Genomic DNA, 20237 nt, shown 5'->3' with positions numbered 1-20237 from the left:
TTCCCCCACTCCTCACCCCCACACTACCCCTCTAACATGGGGTGGGGTTCTCTTATGGGCTCTTCTCCAGAGCTGTCCTCTGAGGCAGGTAGGTGTTGACCTCCCCACCCAGCACTGGCACCTGGGAGAACTCCAGGCAGAGCCCCTCTCTGTGGCTGTTCTGAGACCTGACGTTCATGTCTGTGCCCTCGGCTGCAAACTCACCCACACCCGCCCCGTCCCCCAAGGGGCAAAGTTGTGGGGTTGCCTCTCAGAGTGTCCTTTAGTGACACCAGAGGTGGCACCTGAAAGGTGAGTCTGAAGTGGGTCCAAGTGAGCTCCGGACCTCTCCAGGGACCGCCCTCCAGGGCCATCGGTAAGTATGACACCAGGTATGCTCCATCCACGTGCCCTTAGAACCCAAAACCCCACAATGTGATCAAACTGAGGGCATCTCCCACAGCTGGGGACAGTGAGGGGTGGTGGCAGGAAGGCACAGCCTGGGCAGGACAGTGACATGCTCTCCCATGAGCAGACGGGGAAGGGCGCGGGGGGCAGGGCCCAAGAGGGCACATGCCCTCCCTCCCTTATGTAGGGCCCCTCTTCCTGCAGCCAAGGGAGCTCTCCTGGGAAGAGGCCCTGTGCACCTGCTCCTTCATTCTCCCCAGGCTGGAGAGGAAGTCCTCCCAGGTGTCTGGAAACTTTACAGCCCCGGGTGGGGGTAAGGGTGACAGCTCAGGCCCAGGGAGTCTATAATCAGTGTGCCCTGGCCTTTGTGCCTGGGGAGGGGAGGTTCACAAATGAAGGCTCAGTAGCTAAGACCACAAGGCACCTGCTTTATTGCTCCAGGACAGGGGACAATGGCAGGCCATCAAGAGGTCTCCTTGTGCCTTATCTGAGCCTGGGGCCAACCTCTGGGAGTTCTTGTCCCTCCCAGGCCCAGGGTAGGCTGAGGCTCCCACTTGGTGGGGGCTGGGCTCTAAGGCAGAGCATGGCAGGCACCTGGGCCACACCCCCTCACTCGGGGGGCTCCCTTGAGGGCTTCCTGGGTATCCCGGATCTGCCATGCGGTCAAAACTGGCTCGAGATGGGGAGGGAGCGCATGGGTGCTGCCCCGCCAGCCTGTACCAGGCATCCCCTCCCTGAACCTCCAGTGTGCCTGAGACAGAAGTAATTAGTGAGCTGGGACCTAAACTACATGAGCTTCTTTATAGAGGCATGAGATTGTGGCGACCCAGGGGGACCCTTCCTGCACCCAGCACTGGGAGAAAAGGACACTTTCAAGTTTCCAAGGGCAAGGGCTTTTTCCAACACTTTGTGTTGGCATTGGGCTCAGTTTGGTCCCAGGGTGGACTATGCCCTTTCCTGTGTGCCACCCTGGGGGAGAGGCCAGACGGGCATACGTGGAGGATGGAGAGAGTTTGGACGGAGCAGGTGCTGCTAAGTAGTGGCATCTTGGGCCTCGGCACCCCTCCCTCCCCAGACGATTTGGAGGAAGGCTTTCTATCTCCCCCACCTTACTGGGCTGTTGGGATGAAGATGGGGGAATAAATACAAGGGGCTTCTGGGGAAGAACATGCCTGGAGGGGGACAGATGTCAGAACGGGCTTCTGGGGTGGTCTTTGTTCTGGTGGGGGAGGGGCCCTAAGTTTTGCCAACCAAAGCCCTTGGCTCTTGGCTGCCCCAGAAAAGAAGTCTGGCTCTCCATGATGTAGTGTTGACTCCTCTGGCTGCAAGGTGTCTGGGTGGTTGTATGTCTGAGGAACTCCGTGTGCATGTGGGCTTCTGTAGTAGATGAGTGTAGGCTGGGGAGAGGGTGTTTTCTTCTCGTCCGCTCTCCGGGGACCCTGGCTGAGGAGCTGGCCCACCAGGTGGCAGAAATGCGTAAGGGGCATCGTCCAGGAGTGCTGTCCTTTACACCCCCAGCTGCCAGCTAACCAACATAGGGAACAGGTAGTGTTTTCCTTCCTTGACCTTCAGGGACGGCCCAATGTGGGCAGCCAGCCAGGACTTGTAGGCCAGGCAAGGCTGGAGTGATGTGGGACAGAGCTCAGGCCAGGGCCATGGGCTTGGAGCTGGGGCTGAGGTACACGGAGGGGCCCGCAGGGGCTGTGGGGGGTGTGGGCTCCAGCTCCATGAAGGCCGAGTAGAGGGTGGTGAGGTGCAGGTCACCCAGCGCCCCAGAGCCCCCACTTTCTGGTGGTGCCAAGTCACCCACCCCGTTGCCCGTCTCTGCCAGACAGGGCCCAGGGGGGAAGCACTGGGGTGGTGGTGGGGGTGGTGGCATCGAAGACGATGTTGGGGATGAGGCCACCAGTACCAGGGGGTCCAGGGCCAAGCTGTCATCTTTCAGCTGTTCCCACAGGTTTCCTGGTTCGAGAGGAGGGGAGGAGAGAAACAGGGGTCATTGGGAGGTACCAAAGGAACCCTGCCCGTCTCCCAACGCCTCCATGTCCCCACACGCCTCAGACAGCAGGATTGGGACAACATAGACTGGGAAACAGACCTTAGCACTAGCTGTGTGACCCCAGGTAGTTGCTGAACCTCTCTGAGACTCAGATTCCTCCCCCTGAAAGCCACAGACCCAGAGACCTCTGTGGTTTTTTCTGGAGGGATGGAGTAGGGCCAAGGATTTGGGGCTACCTATTGAAAGGGTTGATGCAAATGTTGCACACTCTGGGGTTAGCCTGGGGAGACGGCCCCAGGGACTCTTCACCCTGGCTTCCACCCAGGCTCCCAAGGTAGGTGAATCTGCAGCCCAGACCAAGGATCTTCCCACAATGCACTGCTGGACCCGATGGGGCGGGTTGGGCATGGTTCCCTAGGCCTCTTCCACTGCATGGCCCCGGGGATGGGAGCAGAGCCAGGAAATGTACCTGCCTATGGGGAGCAAACAGTGCTGCCACCTGGGCTCCCTCTCCGTGCTGTGTGACTTGCGAGGCAGGAAGCCAGGGCCTGAGGCTCCTGCCTTGGATGTTGGGGCTGCAAGGTCTAGAGGCAGGAGGCCCGACCAATGCCCGGCTTAGGCTCCAGCTAGGCCTGGGTTCCAAGCCTAGCTCTCCCTCTTTTTAGCTAAGGGATCTTGAATAAGTCACTTAACCTCTCTGTCCTCCTGTTGCCTGTGAAATGGGTTTAATAATCCCTCCTACAGGGCCAGATGAGACAGCCTACGTAAAGCAACTAGCCTGATGCCTGATATTTAGTAGGGGCTCAAGGGAATGTTTGTTTATTCTATCCCACATGTCTGTCACTTCCTCTGGGGGCTGCTTGAGCCCTGCTCACCCCCCATTCCCCTATTCTGGCCTGGAGCAAGGATCTAGCTGCACTTTTCTAACAATAGCTTTCTGAGACCTGGGTGGCCTCCTGAGCAGGTTGGGAACTCGCTGAGGGTAGGCTGCTGCTCTGCTCTCTCTCCCTTCCCCCCTGTGCACACAGAAGGTCTGAGACCTGGGTCAGCAGCAACCCTCACCCTGGCTGAACCTCCTGTGTACTGGGGCAGGGTTAGGGTGCACCAGAGCTTCCCTGGGAATGGTGCATTTGGTCCCAGGCAGAAGTGGAGTGGGCAAGAGGGTGGGTAATGAATAAAAACCTTTCCCTGGACCCCTAGCTCCAACTCTCTCTCGGGCCTTCCTAGGGGCATGGTCTCTCCTCCTTCTGGATTATCAGATGGAATCTGAGAAAATGCAAATGCTTCTGGGAATGCTCAGACCATCTGTCACTCACAACTAAGGGTGGCATCGAACATCAGGCCCTTTCCAGCCTGTCCAAGCTGAGGGCTACCAATGATGGGAGACAGTTGGAGCACATTCAGGGACCCTGGGAGGAGGGAGATGGGGGCAAGGACCTGCTCTGGAGGACAGAGAGTGGGTGGGAAGCCAGAAGCCCCGTGCTGGCTCCCTGGAGAGGATGGGCCACCCAGCCAGGAGCACTCTCAGTTCCGAGCCATCTCCCCTTTCCCACCCCCAGCTCACCCTGGAGGTCAAAATCGGTAAGAGAAGGGTTGATGGCATCCAGGTCGGTGCCCAGGTCTCCGTCGGGCAGCAGGCTGTCATGCACGGTCCTGGCTGGGGAAGGCTCAGCCAGCAGCTTGGCACTGTGACTGGGTGGGGTGTGGGCCGGCAGAGGTGAGTCCTGGGGGGCACCCGGCTGGGCCCGCACCTCAAGGTGCCCATCTGGCTGTGGGAACAAGGGCTGCGGGGCACCAGGAGGGGCCAGGCCTGGGGAGAGGTGCGAGTATGTCTGCCTGTAGCAGGAGGGCGCATGCCCCCCCAGTAGGTCCTGCAGGGGGTTCTTGCCAGGAATGGGGCTCGGAGCTGGGTGCAGGGAGTGCAGTGGCTGGGAGAGCCCGGTGGGGGGTGCCAGGGGCCGGATGGGGCCCGAGCCTGCCAGCCCAGGGGGTGGGCAGCTCAGCAGCTGGGAGCCCAGCTTCTCTCTCTTGTCTCCAATGAGGCTGTCCAGCTCTTCTGAAAAAGCCCAAGAGAGAAGGGACACTATGAGCCTTGGTGGCTGTGGGTCCGCTCCCCGCCCCCCAGGGCCTCGAGACCTCCCTCCACACCCTAACCCTCCCCATCTTTGGAACCAGCGCCGCATAGTTCTCAGGTCCTTTTCTTTTCCATTAGTTCCCCTTGCCCAGCTTTTCCCTGCCACACTCCTCTCCTGGCTCGAGGCAGGCCCGGGCCCTCCACGTGGCCTCACCTGGCTTGGCCATGCTTTTGCGCACAGCGATGGGGTCCTTCCTCTTCCACTTCTGCAGCTCCTCCTGCATCTTGTCAACCTTGGCAGGATTGAGGGCCCACAGGCAGCCCTTGCGAGAGGAGCTTCCCGATTTGTTCTCCACCTTCTCGAAGCACTTATTGAGTGATAGGTTGTGGCGGACAGAATTCTTCCAGCCATCAGGCGCCGTCTGCCGGAGCAGAGCAAGGATTCAGGCCGTGGGCAGGCGGCCCCAGGCCTGGGCTCCAGAAAACTCCTTTGCTCTCTGGGCACAGAACTACCACCCACTCTGGGGCTGGCTTCCCTGCTCAGCACCCAGCCCTCCTCAGTTCCCATCCAGCTCGATGCCCGTCGGTGGTGGGGAAGGGGCGAGCAGGAACCGTGGCCACAGTTACCGTCACCTGAAATCTGCCCTCATTCCACTGCCACCCCCGGCCTGCCCAACCCCTCAGAGGATTGTCAAGGTGATTCATAAATGTTGAGCGTCCTATGGAGGCCTGCTGGCCCATCCCCCACTTGTGGTTGGACCCCACCCCACCAGATCTTCAGGCCTGGGCTTGGACCCCTGTATGGACAGGGAACTCACTCCCCTGAGGTATCGTGGGCCACCTTTGGAGAGGGACCTAGGGGGACCTATGGAACGCTCCTCTCCTGAGTCTGTGTCGTCCCCTCTGGGGGCAAACTTGGGAGAAAAGAAAGATGGGTGAGGTTGACAAATGTTTGGGTGTGTGCATGTGTGACTGTGGAATTATACACGTTTGTGCGTGTTTTTGGTTTTGGGTGTAGGGGAGAGAGAGAGGGGCCGTGTGTGTGCGTGTGTGTGTATATGTCCGTAAGTGTCTCCTGGTGTGCACAATGTCTCCCGGGTATGGGTTTGGACTTCCCCTGACTGTGAGTATCGTGTGTGTCCCTGAGGATGAGTGTGTGTGAGAAAGTCTCTCCAGGTATGTGTGTGAATATCCCTGATTGTATGAGTGTGTGTGGGTGTGTTATGATGAGTGTGCCCAGGCGGCGTGTCCTGGTGGGGAGGCCAGCCCTCAGGCAGGGGGTGCTCGTGCCAACAGAATAAACACCCATTAGGAGGCCCGGTCATGCCACCAGTGCAGTAATTGTGCCCAGGGAGGGTTGTAAAAACCATTAGGCTGACTCAGTTGGGTGAGAGGCAGTGGCAGGGCTGCCAGTGGGTCCCCCTCCTACCCACCCACCTCCCACTCTGTTCCAGGCTCTGGGACAGGCCCGATCCCAGCAGGGGCCGACTGTGGGCAGAGCACCCCCTCGGGCAGGTGGGGCCCCTTGGCCCTCATCCCCTTGCCCTCTCCCTTTCAGCCCAAAGTTTCTACTTAATTAGGGATGGCCGCTCCCTCCTCACCAGCTCACTTGCCCCAGGGAGCTGGTGCTGAATCACGCCCAGCAGAACCAGGCGCTGATGCCAGCGTCCCTGCAAGTTGCTGGCTGGAGCTTTTCTGAGGAGTTGGGGATGGGGAACAGCTGGCCCAGGGCAGGGGGCTGGTTGAGATGACCCCCAAAGCCCCCAGGATCCTGAGGGAAGATTCCTAGGCCACCAGACCAGCCAGCTGGGGATTCACCTTCCACCCCCACAACAGTCCCCCCTAGGAGGCAAAGACCTGTCACCCCATGGGCAGCGTTAATGAGCACTGGGCTCTTTTATGGCCCAGTAAATCCGTGACTTTGAGATGCCAGAGCAGCCCCCACCCCAGCCACTTCCTGTTTGGAGGAGGGATGGTCAGCGCCAGCAATTATGTCCAGTGGCCGGACACTTCCCCAGCCCCATATGCGTGACTCATGAGGTTACAGGATGCCCAACTCCGCTGCCTTGGTCATGAGTGCTGCCCACCCCAGGGTCCCCTCTGTCCTTGCCCCAAAGAATGGCCTTCAAATGGGGAGTGGGGGGAGGGGTGGGGCAGGGCAACTTTGAACTAATTCCTCAGGTGGATCAGAGGAGAACCATCAGAGTCAGAGGAATCTTATGTGTCACCTGGTCCACCCCAAACATTTTACAGGGAAACGGAGGTCCAGAGAAGAAAGGGCCTAGCCCTGGCTGACACAGAAGGCGGTGACAGCCCAGACTCCAACCTGATCCCCTAAGTTAGGGGCCCTGCCCAGTGCACCCCATAGGGCCTGCCACGCCCTCTGATCCCCTTCCCAGCCTCACAGATGTTTTCTCTCTGAAGTCAAATGTAAACTCGAGAGTGAGGGAGTGATGCAACTGGCTAAGAACAACAACTAGAACCAAGGGGAAAAAAAAAGCTGTTAGACCTCTTCACTCTTCAACCTCATAAAACAGGGATTACATGGCTCCCAGAAAAAATAATTAAGCCAGGAAAATGAGATGCAGGGAGGGACGGGGACCAGGCTGGGAGCTGGCAGGGAGGGAGGGAAGGCTGGGGAGTGGGGCACGGCCCTCACTTCCCTCTCTCCAGCCTGGCCCTTGCGGGGCACCCTCGGCCCGAGGGCAACTGGGGGCAGCCCTGGATCTGGACTCTGATGCTTCTCCAATCCCAGAGCTCACTCCCCCTCCCTCCTCCTCTCCCTTCCGGAGTCCCTGGTGAATGGCCATACTTCTCCATTCTGGGCCCACCGCCTCGGCCATCTTGCCCGCTCCCTGGTGGACGGCGGTCAGCAAGACCAAACCCGCTTGAACCTTGGCCTCACATTATCCCCAGGCAGGACACCCGGGTGGACGGCGAGGGTGGGAATCACCCACTGGCTGGTGGGGCTGAGTTCTGGGTTACCTCATCCTCCGCTCTCACCCTCTGCCTGGGTGGCAGACGACATACTCGTGAAGCCACAGGCCTCCCGGAGAAGGCTCCGGTCTTCCCTGGGAGAAAGGGTCCGTGCTGCAGGGCTGGGAGAGGGCAGTGCATGTGAGGGGCAGGGAGGGGACGTGGGTGGTGGTTTGTGAAGCCAAACAGCTCCAGCCAGCAACTGACCCCACCTGGACAGATGGATCACCTTCCCCGACCTGTTTGCCAGTCTGGGGAGGGAGTAGGGCAGAGCCCCCCAAAACCTGCTCTGTGGGTGACCCAAACTAGATCGTGCACGTGGAGGAGGCGTTCATGGAGCCAGTCGGTTCCCCGGAGCCCTCAAAGGCCGTGAAGCCCACACCCCAATTCCTGGCAGAGCTGCAGCTGAGCCCGCCGCCCACAGAGGCAGATTCTAATCTCACCCCAGAAGGCAATGGGCTCTGCGGCCCCAGCATCCTGTGTCACCTTGGCTGGCTGGATCCCACCCGAATTCCTCCAGCCCTGCAGCGCCCCGGGAGCAGAGGTGGGGACGGCGTCTTGTTTCTCCCCAAACTCTCTCCACGCTTGGCTCCCCCTGAAGCCTATCAGGACTGGCGTGGCCTGACCACCTTCCCCCGGGAGAAGGTCTGGCTCCAGCCTGGAGTGTAACCTCAGGCTGGTTGCTTGAGCCATCTGTTCCCCTCCGAGCCCCTTGGGCAGGAATTCTGGCCTTCTCAGGAGGGGGTGAGGGGAAAAGTGGGGAGGCAAACCCTCTCTGGTGTTCACACTAGCTCTTCTCCCACTTCAGGGCTGAATCCTCTGGCTCAGGAGAGGCCTGGCTTGCCCAGGACTTGGGGGCCGTAGGGTAGGGAGTGGATTTGGAGCTCACCTTGAAGTAAGGAAAGTGTTCCGTCATAAAATTGTAGATCTCGCTGACAGGAAGGCTCCCGGTTTTACTGTTCTTTAGGGCCATGAAGATGAGGATGCTGAAGGCAGAGAAAGCCCCGGAAAGTCTGTACGTTTGGCTGGGATCTGAGCCCACCCAGAACCCCCATGGCTGGGGTAGTTGTAGGGGAACTACCTGCTACAGAACTGAATGGTTGAGGGGCTCTAAGTGGGTGAAAGGAGAGAGGATGACAAAGTGTGCTGAGTGTCCAGTGACATCAGGAACTATTGACATACAAGGGTCTCGTGGAATCCGAGAGACCTGGGCTCCAATTCTGGCTTAGTCACTCAGTAGCTGTGTGACCTTGGGTGAGTGTCTTAACCTTTCTGAGCCTCATTTTCCTCAGCTTTGAAGTGAAGAAAATAATAGCTACCTCAGAATTGTGAGGATTAAGGTTGATGCCCGGCACATAGAATGCACGCATTAAATGGAAGCTGTCATTACCACAGTCAGCCCTCAGCCACTTGCATGGATGCTGGATAGTGAGGCTGAGAACTAAGGTTCTGAGCCCGTGCAGTGAGCCAGGCAGGGTCCCTCCATCCTCTCATTTAGTCCTTCCGACAGCCCTGAATTGCTGTTCTTTTATTTACAGATGAATAGACAAACACAGGCTCAGAGAGATGAAGTAACCTGTTTGAGGTTTCGCAGCTAGTAAATTCCAGAGCTGGACTTGAACCTGGTTCTGCTGGACTCTACGGCCTGCGTATGCTCCTTTCTGCGCTTCATCCTGCCTCCCACAGCCCCTTTCTCTGTGCTTCCACCTGACATTTAAGTTCTTTTTCTTCCCCCTGAGCGCATGCTGGCTGATGGCCCGGCCCCACCTAGGGCCTGGCACACAGTGGGTCAGGTGCCACTGCTGCTTGTACAAATGAAAGGACAGACAGAAGTGTCTCCAAGAGGGTCTGGGTGCTGCCGGTCTGGCATTTTAAACCCCCAGCTACAGAGCAGTCCCACCAGATCTGCCAGCTGGTGGACAACTGGGGGGCCCCTGCAGTCCTCCTTCATGTATTTCCAGTAGACCTTTGGGATGGATGTATCTGGGAAAGGAGGAGGAAGGGGGCAAGTATCCCCCCAAAATTTCTGTCCTGGACCCTGGGATCCAGGAGGCTAGATCCCCTGTGGGCTCACCCCAGGGCTCCAGCATCTTCCAAATTAAAGATTAGACAGATCAGCCAGACTCTGCCAGGGAGAGCAGGCAGCCCACTCGGTCCTGACTTCCTCGCCCTACCCAGAGGCCACTCGGGGCAGGGCCCGAGCAGCACAGCCTCAGAGCAAAGCTCACCCTCAGAACAGAGCTCTGCTTACATGCGATGGTTACACTTCCTGCAAGCGGGAGCTCAGGGGTCTTTGGGGTTAGACAAGAGGTCAGAGGTGACCTACGCTCTCCCCCTGCCCCTGTGTAGGAATCCTCTCTTCTGCCTCCTCTGGAAGCAAGCTGGGTCTAACTTCCACTTCCTGCTATTACCCTTACACCCAAGGGTTCTATGCCTCAGTTTCCCCCAGGGCCCTTTCACCCCAAGAGTGCTGGGAAAGATACCTGTAGGAATAGATGGGTTTGGGGAAGAGAGGCTGGTGCCCATCGGCGCTGGCCTGGGGTGCGATCCGCTGGTATGGATAGTGTGCAGAGCCCAGGTAGGGTACAGGGTAGCTGCCACCACCTGGTGGGTACTGTAGGGATCAAAGGGGTAGAGTGGTTGCTCTGGAAATCAGCCTTTCCAAGGCTGCTCCCCTCCCCTCCCCCCACTCATATAAATCTCCCTGGCCATGGGCTTTACATACACACACACACACACACACACACACACACACACACACACACACACACACTTTGCCAAAGGCAAAGCTATCTGAGGAGCTGGCAAAGGGTGTGGATGTCTGAGGGCTTATGAGGGGCCCACATCCCAGAATTCCAGCTCCCTTCCTCCAGGTCCTTCTTTTCAGGCCCTTCTGGTACTTTGGTCGCTGCAGTGATGGGGCGGGAGCCTGGTGGGGCTAGAGGGCAAGGGACAGCTGCAGCCCCACACCCTGACGGGCTGGCGCTCCAGGCCTCCCTGGGTCAGAAGTGGGATGTCCAGCCTGGGCGTTGCGTTTGCTGGGCACTGCCACCTTTTACGAGTTTCAGTGGCTCTTTGAAAGGGCGGTCGTGGTGGTGGGCAGGTGGGGGTAGAAGGTGGTTTTACGGCACAGGGAGTGGCTGCGGTGCCAGGGATGGTGTTTTATGGGGGTGGGGGGTGGGTACAGGAGACTCTGACTCCCTCAGCTGCTCCAGGCTCAAGTGCCCTTTCCAGGTCACCCCAGAGGCACTCAGGGCCTGAGTCACCCCCTTTCCAGGATCCATAAAGCCCTGGGTGCGGCCATTTTGTTCGAGGAGGGGCTGTGGAATGCAGAGGGCATCAAAGCAGGGTAGGGGCATGGTGAGGCCATTTAAGGTCTCTGGTGGCCCCTTGGCCCTGCTGTGGCTCAGTTCCCGAGGGGGCACGTTGCCTCAGGGACACCTCCATCCTGCGTCAGCCCCTCACCGCCCAGTCAGGGCCCTCACAGCAGCGGGGCTGTATTCGCATGTGTTCCCTCTGCTTGCTTCTCTCCATCTCCTTCTCTCTCCCCACAAGGCAGGCAGCATGCTCCCTCACCCGCACCCCTGCCTGCCTCCCTGGCTTTGCCCAGATTGGGGCTAATGCCAAAGAGCTGGGAGTAGAACCTGCTCCACAGGCAGAGCCTGTCTCGGTGCGATGCCAGGCTGCAGGTGGATGGAGCTGGGTGCTGGGCAGCCACTTGCTCTGTCTTGCCCAGTGACTCCTGGGAGCTGCCTGGTTGCTCTGGGGCTCTTTTCTCTCTCTTTTGAAAAAACCTCCATCCCATGCCAGTGTGGGGCAATCACTTGGCATCCTGTACATGTGGGAGGAGCTGGGAGTGGACAGTAAAGTGGGGAAGGGGGGAAGGGCAGAAGCTGATGGGGACTTGTAGCATTCCAAGTGGGAAGGATCCCAAATGCCACACCTGGTGTCCACCCTCTCTAGGCTAAAGGGAAGTCTGGGGCCAAAATCACATAGCAAAATGGTGGCAGGCCCAGACGGAAGCCCATTGTTCCCTGCCTGGTGTGGCCACGTGTGTCACCACAGTCCTTTTCTCTCTGCCCCAGCCTTTGTCTATGGTGTCTCTTCACCTCCCTCCCTTTCTGGTTCACATCCTGGTCCCTGCCCCAAGGTCAGCTCGACTCACTTGTCCGAGACTTCTCAGGCTCCTTCTGGGGTCTCAGAAAAGCCCCACCCAATCCTAGAGCAGAGCAATTGCTTCCCTCCCCCATTAACCACTCCCTCTGCTTCCCCAACTGTGGCCCAGCCTGAGGTTCAGGGCCCTGCCGCCCTTAACTGTCCATCCAGGTGTGCACACACACTCACATACATACCCCACACACCCATGAGCCCTCAGGATATTCTCCTGAGATCCTGGGCAAGCAGGCCCACCTGCCCTGGACCCACCTGGTGGAAGGGGGGCTGGGACGGGCAGTACATGTGCTGCAAGGGGGGCTGGTAGCAGTACATCCCAGGACTACTCTCCAGAGCTGGGGGCTTGACCTTGACTTCTGACCCCTGCTGGAAGAGAAAGCGGATGACTAGGCTGGGCCTTATTTTCCTCCCTTCCCCTTTCCCATGTCTTGACGATTTTTAATGAAAAAGCAACCCTCAGTCCACTTTGCCCACAGCTTCTTCTTGGAGAAAAAAACAGAGAACAGAGAGGGGTGTGGATTTTCCCAAGGGCACACAGCAAGTTAGTGGTAGAGTTGGGACTGGAACCAATAGTGCTCCCTGACCCCCTGACCCCCACCTCACTGCAGGAGAGAAGCTGAAGCTGGGCTGTGCAGAGAAATGGGGTGGGGGTTGGGGTTGGAGGGCTTGTCAAGGGTCACACTGAGGCTGGGGTAGGGTCAGAGATCTCCCAGGAAAGGTAGAGCTTGACCTCAGCTCAGGGCCTGCTGGTTCGGAGCTCCCAGCCTCTCAGAGCAGATCTGCAAAGGTCACCTGGAACAGAACACAGTTCCGGAATTCCCACTGAGGAGCCCTGGAGAGGGGGGAGTGCAGGGTGGGATAGGGAGAGACCCATGGGAAGTGACCAGGCAGGTTGGTCTAGCTGTGGCCGTGCCCCTGCTACTTCTTCTTTTGCAAGGACCACGGAAGCCCCAGCAGGCTCTCCAGAAGGGGCTGGAAAGTCCTCTCTGCTCTGTCTTGGCCATCCCCAACTGGGAACTTTTGCTCCCTTTTCCAGAGAGTCTACCCAGTTGCTGGTCTGCATGAGCCCTATTGTACTCTCTCACCCTGGGCGCAGGCAGACCCTGGCTTCCCGTGGGACTGTGAGGGACAGGAGGGTGTGCTGCTGGGTTCCAGTCAGCAAGCTACTCCAGGAGGTGGTGGGCAGCTTTGGGGCATCATCATCTGGACCCAGAGGGTCAAATCAGCTGTGACCTCTTTCTGGGCATGCCCTGGGGTTGCTGATGCAGAGATTGCCGTAATCATAGAATCTCAGGCCTGGAAGGGCCAAGAGCATGTGCATCCAACCCCCTCATTTGACAGATGATGGGGCTGAGCCCAAAGAGGGAAAGCAACGTGCACAAGGTCACCCAGCGAGTCGGTCAGCTAGGTGTGGATCTCTGGGCCCGAGCTCTTCTCCACTGTGCAGGGTAAGGGCATGGCTCAAATCTCAGCTTTGCCTCTTACTGGCAGGGGAGACACCTTGGGGAAGCCACTTGGCCTGTGTGAGCCTCAGTTTTCTCATCTGCAAAACGAGGATGGTGGGAACCCCTTAGAGAGTTATGAGGAGGATTAAACAGAACACTTGAAAGAGAGCACTTGGCAGAGTAACCCGGGCCTGGCATGGAGTGGACATTTTGGGGGCAATTGCTGAGATCATGGTACCCCCATTGTGGGCTGCTTTCATGCTCAAGGGGCCTGAGGAAAAGCCATCAGTGGGCCCTGGAGCTGGGAACAAGCTTCTGTCTTGGCCACACTTGGTAGGTGCCTAACTAGTCTTCTCTATCTTCCAAGTCCAGGAAGCAGACCTTTGTTGGTGGCTTGGGGCTGGAATGGGGGCCTGTTTGGGAGCAAATTGGTGAGGAGGGCCAGAGGACATCTGGAGTAGGGACAGCCCAGGCTGTACCCACTCCATGCACCCCACCTCAGGGACCTCCAGACCAGGGTTGGGAGCAGGGAGCAAAGCTCCCTTGAGTGTTCCTCTTCCCAAGGCAACAACCCTCTGAGGCAGGTACTGTTGCCTTACTTTTTGGATGTGGCTCAGAGAGGTTAAGCAACTTGCCCAAGGTCACACAGCTCATTGGATTGGTTGTGGAAAGACCTGTGTTGACCTTCCAAGGTGCAGTCAAGGTGTTTCTATAAATACACTCAGGCCCCACTCGGGACAAGTAATGGGACAGGGAAGGGCCACTCTGAGAAGGCTTAAGTCCTGTCTGAACTCGGTAGGCTCATGGCTGGAGAGGGGAAAACTGCTCTGTGGCTCCTCCCTAAACCCTTTCTCTTGGCCTCATGGAATGTGTTTTTCTTCTCACATTTGCATATGGGCAGGCGTGTTGGTTTGGCTGTGGATTCTTGACACTTAAACAAACAAAGAAGTCATACACTGGAATCCTGACTCAGGGGCCTCTGGGAAGCTGCCAGCTTCTTCTGCCTAACTTGCCCCCCTCCTCCTCCCACTTGCTCTTCCATGCCCGGTCCGGCTGGCATCCCCTTTCCCAGCTGACATGGAGGCCCAGTGTGAAGCTGAGAGGCCCCAGCTCTCTGAGCTTGCTGCTTTCCTGGTTCACACTGACCTGAGAGGAAAGGTCTGGAAAGGGAAGATGGGGAGTTTGATCTCAAAGGACACTTTCGGGGCTACCAGGAACCAGGACAGGGCTAGGTGGGGCCCCCGCCGGCCGCTGGTACTCACCAGGACTTGGGGGCCGTGCTCCTGGCTGGAGAAGGGAAGCCCGTTGCACCAGGCCTCCGCTGAGAAGCCAGGCAGGAAGGCCTCGGCCTCTCCCACATCCACGGGGATCTCCTCGAAGGCCTCCAGCGCCCCTGAGGTCTTAAAGGAGTGTCCGTCGAGGGCCAGGGCCGTCTGGGCCTCGGGAAAGATGTCCTCATGGAAATGCCGTTTGTAGGGGTGGAAAGGCACATGGCCGCCCTTGAGGAAGCGCCCAGGACTGCCTGCCGGGCCCTCCTCAAAGCTGAAGCTGGGGTACTTGTCTGAAGGTGAGAGCCGGAAAGGGCCTGGTCCGGGGCCGGCTGGGCAGTGGCCCTGGGCTTGCTCGGGGCCGGGAGAGGCGATGCTGGGGCTGTGCGGTGGCAGAGAGGGTGCCCGCTCCGCGGGGCCGTCAGGCACGTACGATGAGCAGCTGAAGCCTCCGTGCTTCTGGGGTGCATAGATGGGAGAGAGCCTGTGAACAGAGGCTTGGCCAGCCTGGGGACCTGCCAGGCCTCGACTCTGTGTTGGGGCAAAGGGGAGCCCAAAAATGATGGAGGAGACACAGCTTGCCCTTTGAAGCCCCAATGGTAAGGGCACACTTCCCCCCTATATGGGGAGCCCCGAGTCTCATGGGGCTCCCCACAGATCTGCTCTGGGAAAGCCTCAGCCTGAAGGAGTAAACAGAGGCCCGTTATCTGGACTCTTCTGTATCACAGGGTCATTGAGGACTTGTTTGCTGGTGGACGTCCCGGCGATGGGGTGGGGTGACGGGTCCCAGGCAGGCCCCAGGCCTTGACCTAAGCCCAGGCCGAGGTGTTAGGTACTTACACTCTGTGTGGCAGGGGAGCCTGGGAGGCCCGGCGCCTGCATGAGGTCCCCTTGGGGCTCGCCCTCCAGCCTGGCGGGGCCCGGCAGCGAGACGTCAGACTGAGGCGGGAGCAGCGACACCATCACCCAGTCCTGGCCTCGAAGAAAGCCGGCTGTGGTGAGAACAAGGACTGGCGTCCGGGGGTGACCGACCCCAGGCGTCCCTCCGCTCCCACCCCATCCCTGGGCTGGGATCCTGCCTCCAGCCAGCCATCTGGGAGACAGACAGAGACAGAGACACAAACTGAGCTAAGAAACGTCAGAAACAAAGAAACAAAGAGACAGAATGAGAAAGCAAGCGAGAGGGATGGGATGAGAGAGAACGCAGTGAGCAGGAGGGAGGGCATGGCTGTTCCAGAGCTCCGCAGCTTCCCAAGGACACAGAAGTGAACCCGCAGGATCTTGGACCCCAGTGAGACCGTGCTCCTGGCCCCTGGCGCTGTCTCCTTGTATCTACAGTGAGGGGCTGGGCTAAGGGACCGTGGCAAGTCGGTGGTCCTGAGAGAAGGGGAAGCTGGGACTTGAGGTGCCCCCCTGGGGGGGCCTTAGCCTTGCTGGCATGACCACTGGAGGTCCTGGGTGCCTGGTGGCCCTTTGAGCCTGGCTGGCGCTGGGGCTGCCCGGCGTGTGCTGCATCCACCTATGCCACTGCCCCTTTCTGAGCTTGTTTCCCCATTTGAAAATCTAGAAGCTCGGACTAGATGATATCTGAAGGCACTGTCTGCTCATAGCTTCTAGAATCATAGGAGAACCCAGTCAGCACACAGAACTACGGCAGAGGGGTTGAGAGGACTCAGGGCTCCAAGCCAGGCAGGGCTCCTTTCCTACTCGCTGTGTCAGTGAAGTGCTAAGAGCGTCAGCAGCAGCATGGGAAGAGTGACAGCACCTGCCTGGGAGGATGTTGGGAACAGTAAATGAAATCGAGCATGGAGTCTTTAGCATCGTGCCTAGCGCTAGAGCACTGGGCGCTCGCTGTACGCCAGCTCTCTTTATTCCTCTCCTGGTTAGAATGACTATCCTCAGCTCTCCCCTTTCTCCACCACCTGCAAGGGGCAGTTCCCCCTGAGCTCACTCCTCTCGGCCAAGTGGTTTCTAATAAAAGCTACCATCTGCTGAGGGCCTGCTCTGGGTGGACCATTGGAGGAATGAGCTGCAGGGTTTTCTCGTCGGATTATATCAGAACAAACCTGTGAGGAAGTTACATTATTAACCTCACTTTCCAGATGAGGAAACGGAGGCTCAGAGGAGTTAGGTGTCTTGCCCAAGCCATGCGGCTCATCCTTAACAGAGTCAGGATTTGAACCCAGCTCTGTCTGGCTCCAGAGCCTGGACTTCCCTCACGGTTTCCTCATTAGGTGGGGTGAGAGTGGGGAGTAGGATAAACTGAGGGGCTGGGCAGCAAGAACTGTTTGAGGTTTATACTTACCCCTCCTACCCAAGACCCCCTCAAGCCAGAGCAAGGTAACCGTGCCTTTCCCAGGCCATGCTGTGGGTGCCCCCACAGCTCCCACTCCAGGGTTGGTACATCTTCATTAAATAAACCATCTCTTTCATTTGGCAGAGGTGATAATGGGGGCAAGGAGTGGGAGGGAATTTTCCCCAAGTCCCAGAGAGGATCTGTGGCAAAGGGGGCTGGTTGGGGCCCAGGTGGGGGTCTTGGGGGCAGGCTGTCCCTCCCCCGCGAGAGTCTCCACCGCCCCTTCTCGATGTCTCAGGTCCTGCTCACTCGGTGATGCTAAATGTGGCGTGACCAGGGAAGCGCCGAGCTGGCCGTAACTGGACACCGCGATGGAGCAGGCATGAGGCCCGAGGCACGGGGCAGCCCATCTCTGGCTCCGCATGACCGCCCGGCCCCGCTCCCTGGACAGCTCCCGCTGGACAGCTCGGGCCTGCCTGCCACGCCTCTCCCCAGCCCAGAGCCAATTTCCCCGGGCGGTGCCGCCGTGGGCTTGGCGCCTTCCCAAGGCGTTCTCCAGCGCCTCCAGATGCAAGGCTGACAGCAGCCGGGGCCCTTTCCTCCCCGCAGATATCGGGCTACGTAATGGGTGTGGAGATTGCTGGCTCCCCTTTCACAGGCAGTAGAGCATGGTGCTTAAGAGCAAAGGTTTTGGATTTGGGCAGACCTGAGCTTGAGACACAGCTTTGTCACTTCCTGGCTATGTGACTTTGAATGAGCTGTAACTCTCTGGCCGTCACTTTCCCCATCTGATAAAGGGGCTTGTGGACCACCTCACAGATCATCACAAGGATGAAACGAGACAGTGTATGTAAGGCACCTGGCACTTAGAAAATGCTCAGGGACACATGCCACACACCTGGCCCCACAGGCCAAATGTGGCTGGGCCCAAGGGTCTCTGACCCCAGACCCTACAGTTCCCCTGATAATCTTGCTGCTTCAACACCAGGGAGACTGGCTGATGACCCTGTGCCCAGGTGGCAGCTGCCCTGGCTCACTCCACCCTGACTTCCTGGCCTTTGCTCGGCCGGGACTTAGGGGAATCAGATCCCAGCCCTGCTCCTCTGACGAGGCCTCCCTGAGCCCCAGCTCTGGCCTGCACCTCCTCCTTCCCAGAAGGCCCCCGCAGCATCTGCCTCCTTCCCACTTGCACCAGCCTCTGTCTGCCAGGACATTATTGGTAGCCCTAGCTGAATTCCTGAAGATCAGAGGCCTTAACTGAGGGAAGCGGTTCCTGGGGGCTTTCATACCCGGGCTTGGCCAAACAACTACCCCACCCCCTCCAAGCCCCAGGGACGGGATTAGAACCCACTGAGGGTGGGACTTACAAAGGCTGTGCAGAGTTCCAAGGGCCACCCCTAAATTTGCATTGAGGATGCAGAGGGCCCCGAGGGGACTTCAGCCCAGGGGTTTCGCTGGGTGGGTTTTATAAGGAATGGTTCTGATTCGGTAGCCATATCCCCACCCTTGGTTCCCTCAGCTGAAGCGCTATTGCACACATGAAGAAAGGAGGCCCACCCAGAGAGGCTAAGTATAGAGGGGGGCCCTCTTCAACTGCCTTCAAAAGGGTCCCCCTGCCTCTGGGGCTGGGCAGAGGGCCCTGAGAGGTGAATATGGGGGTGGGGAGGTTCTGTCCAGTACAGGGAAGGACTTAGTGTGGGAAGGGGGACGAGCTCCCGAAGTTGGATGATCTGGTTCAGAAGCTCTGGAGTCAGAACTGGGACTGACTCCCAGAAGCTGTGGGACTTTGGTTGGGCAAGTTGCCTAACTTCTTTCCTTGGGCCTCAGTTTCCTCATCTGTAAAACAGGGCTAATAATACATACCTCTCTGGAGGATTAGATGAAATATTGCTTGTAAATAGCTTAACACATAGTACATGCTCAATAAATGAAAGCTATTATTAATAATTAGCAGTGGGACGGAGATAATTTAAGGCATGAGCTCTAGGGACAGGGCAAGGGGGTGGTGCAGTGGGGAGCAGAAGGAACTCATCTTTCCTTCCTTCCAAACTCCATCTTCCTGATATTGTTCTACCCTAGTAGCAGAGGATAAAATCTCCCTCCTCTTGACCCTCTGCCTTCAGAGGTCATTCTGGCCATTCCCCTGCAGTATTGTCAAAGCTTATAGAAACTCCCAGGGATTGGAGTGGGAAGGAGGGGGTGACTCTGATTTTTGGGATCCCTCGGCCCTGAGGGAAGTGGGCAGTGGTATGCTGGAGACAGCTGATTTGGTTTTGCAAGAGCCCATTGTGCACATCGTCCATATTCAGGAAAATATGCCCCAATCAGCCCTGGTGGGAGTATTTACCCACAGAAATTAGCAAATACTATAAATCAGAATTTTTGTTGTTGTTGAGAGCTGGGTGGTGAACATTTACCAGCACACCACTGGAAGGGGGCAAGGTTATCAACTCCATCTTTCAGGGGAGAAATTCGAGGTCCAGAGAGAGGCAGTGACATCACAGGACCATGCAGCTAAAACTGGAAACCACATCTCCTGATTCTCAGGAGCCCTGACCACACCCCAACAGACACAGTCTGGAGGTGCAACCCTGGGAAAACATTTTGCTGAAGACCATTTCAGTATCTGGGCATTCTGTCTTCCCTCTGGACTCTGATGCTTGGCTTTTTCCATGGTCCTTGGGGAATTAAGGGGTAGGGGTGTCTGCCCTGGAACCAGAGGAACAAAAGCCAATGTCTCCCTTCTCTGACCTGGGTGGGGAGGATGACGGGTGAGAAATTCCCTAGAAAGCATGATGACAAGGATCAGTCATGATCAGTATTGAATCCCTGCTCTGTGTCCTCACAGCCAGACCTTGTGCTGTTCCACCCATCGACATCCACCCACCTCTCAGAGCCTCCTTCCCCAGCCCCTCAAGACTCAGGCAGAAGGGGCTGTCTGGGGGTGGAGGCCAGAGTCACCCTGTTTGCTGGTTAGGTGACCTTAGACAAGTCTGGACCTCAGTTCTTTTCGTAAGTAAAATGAGGTGCTGAGACCATTTGCACCTAAAGATGCTGAGGCTAGCTCAGTAGAGGTGTTCCTGAAACACGGAGCTGTCAGCGCGCTCTGTCTTCAGGGGGGCCTCCCCATTCTGCACTCCAGAAGACAGGTGCTATACTGTCATCCCATTTTATAGATGAGGAAACTGAGGCTCAGAGACATTAACCTGATTTGCCCAAGTTCACTCAGCTAGTAAATTATGCGCCCCAGGATTCAGACCCAGGCTTCAAAGCCAGCGTGCCTAACCACTACACTGCACGGCCACACCTCCGGAACACCTTAGCCTCCGCCCACCAGCCTCCACCTGGAAGCCGGAATGGTGAGTGGGGGGCAATGTTGGAGGTTTCCTTGGGAGGGTCTGTCCCTGCAGCCCCTGTGGGCAGCTGAGTCACAGAGGACGGGCTGGCATGGGGCACCGAGGGCCCTCGCTGGGCTCTCTCCATGCTCCCTCCCGCCCGGCTGCCTCCTACCCCGCCCTTTATGAGTGAGGTGGAGACCTCAGTTCCGCCTTAATGGTTTCTGTTGCCGGCTGCGGCAGCTTGTTTTATGAGGGGTGGGGCTCTTGCCCGGTGATCGCCT

At 58.0% G+C, this 20237-nt stretch overlaps 1 protein-coding gene across 1 annotated transcript; it reads right to left on the bottom strand.

The window, feature by feature from the left end:
- Positions 1–2029: 2029 nt before the first annotated feature.
- Positions 2030–15285, bottom strand: FOXN1 (forkhead box N1). Its single transcript, XM_037810058.1, has 8 exons — positions 15163–15285; positions 14317–14781; positions 11862–11972; positions 9920–10050; positions 8326–8422; positions 4675–4882; positions 3951–4442; positions 2030–2349 (listed from the first exon to the last, which is right to left on the bottom strand). Exons 1-8 carry the CDS (start codon positions 15283–15285, stop codon positions 2030–2032), a joined length of 1947 nt encoding a protein of 648 aa, XP_037665986.1.
- Positions 15286–20237: the final 4952 nt, after the last annotated feature.

This window comes from Choloepus didactylus, chromosome 18 (genome assembly GCF_015220235.1).
Source record: "Choloepus didactylus isolate mChoDid1 chromosome 18, mChoDid1.pri, whole genome shotgun sequence".
In the NCBI taxonomy this organism is placed as follows: Eukaryota; Metazoa; Chordata; class Mammalia; order Pilosa; family Megalonychidae; genus Choloepus; species Choloepus didactylus.
This window is presented reverse-complemented; position numbering and strand designations above follow the sequence as displayed.

Coding starts and splice junctions, on each gene's coding strand:
- FOXN1 (XM_037810058.1), bottom strand. CDS start 15,285: ATGGTGTCGCTGCTCCCGCCTCAGTCTGACGTCTCGCTGCCGGGCCCC. Junction 8,423..9,919: donor AAACCCATCTATTCCTACAG/GTATCTTTCCCA, acceptor CTCTGCCTTCAG/CATCCTCATCTTCATGGCCC. Junction 4,883..8,325: donor AACACTTTCCTTACTTCAAG/GTGAGCTCCAAA, acceptor CTGCTCCGGCAG/ACGGCGCCTGATGGCTGGAA.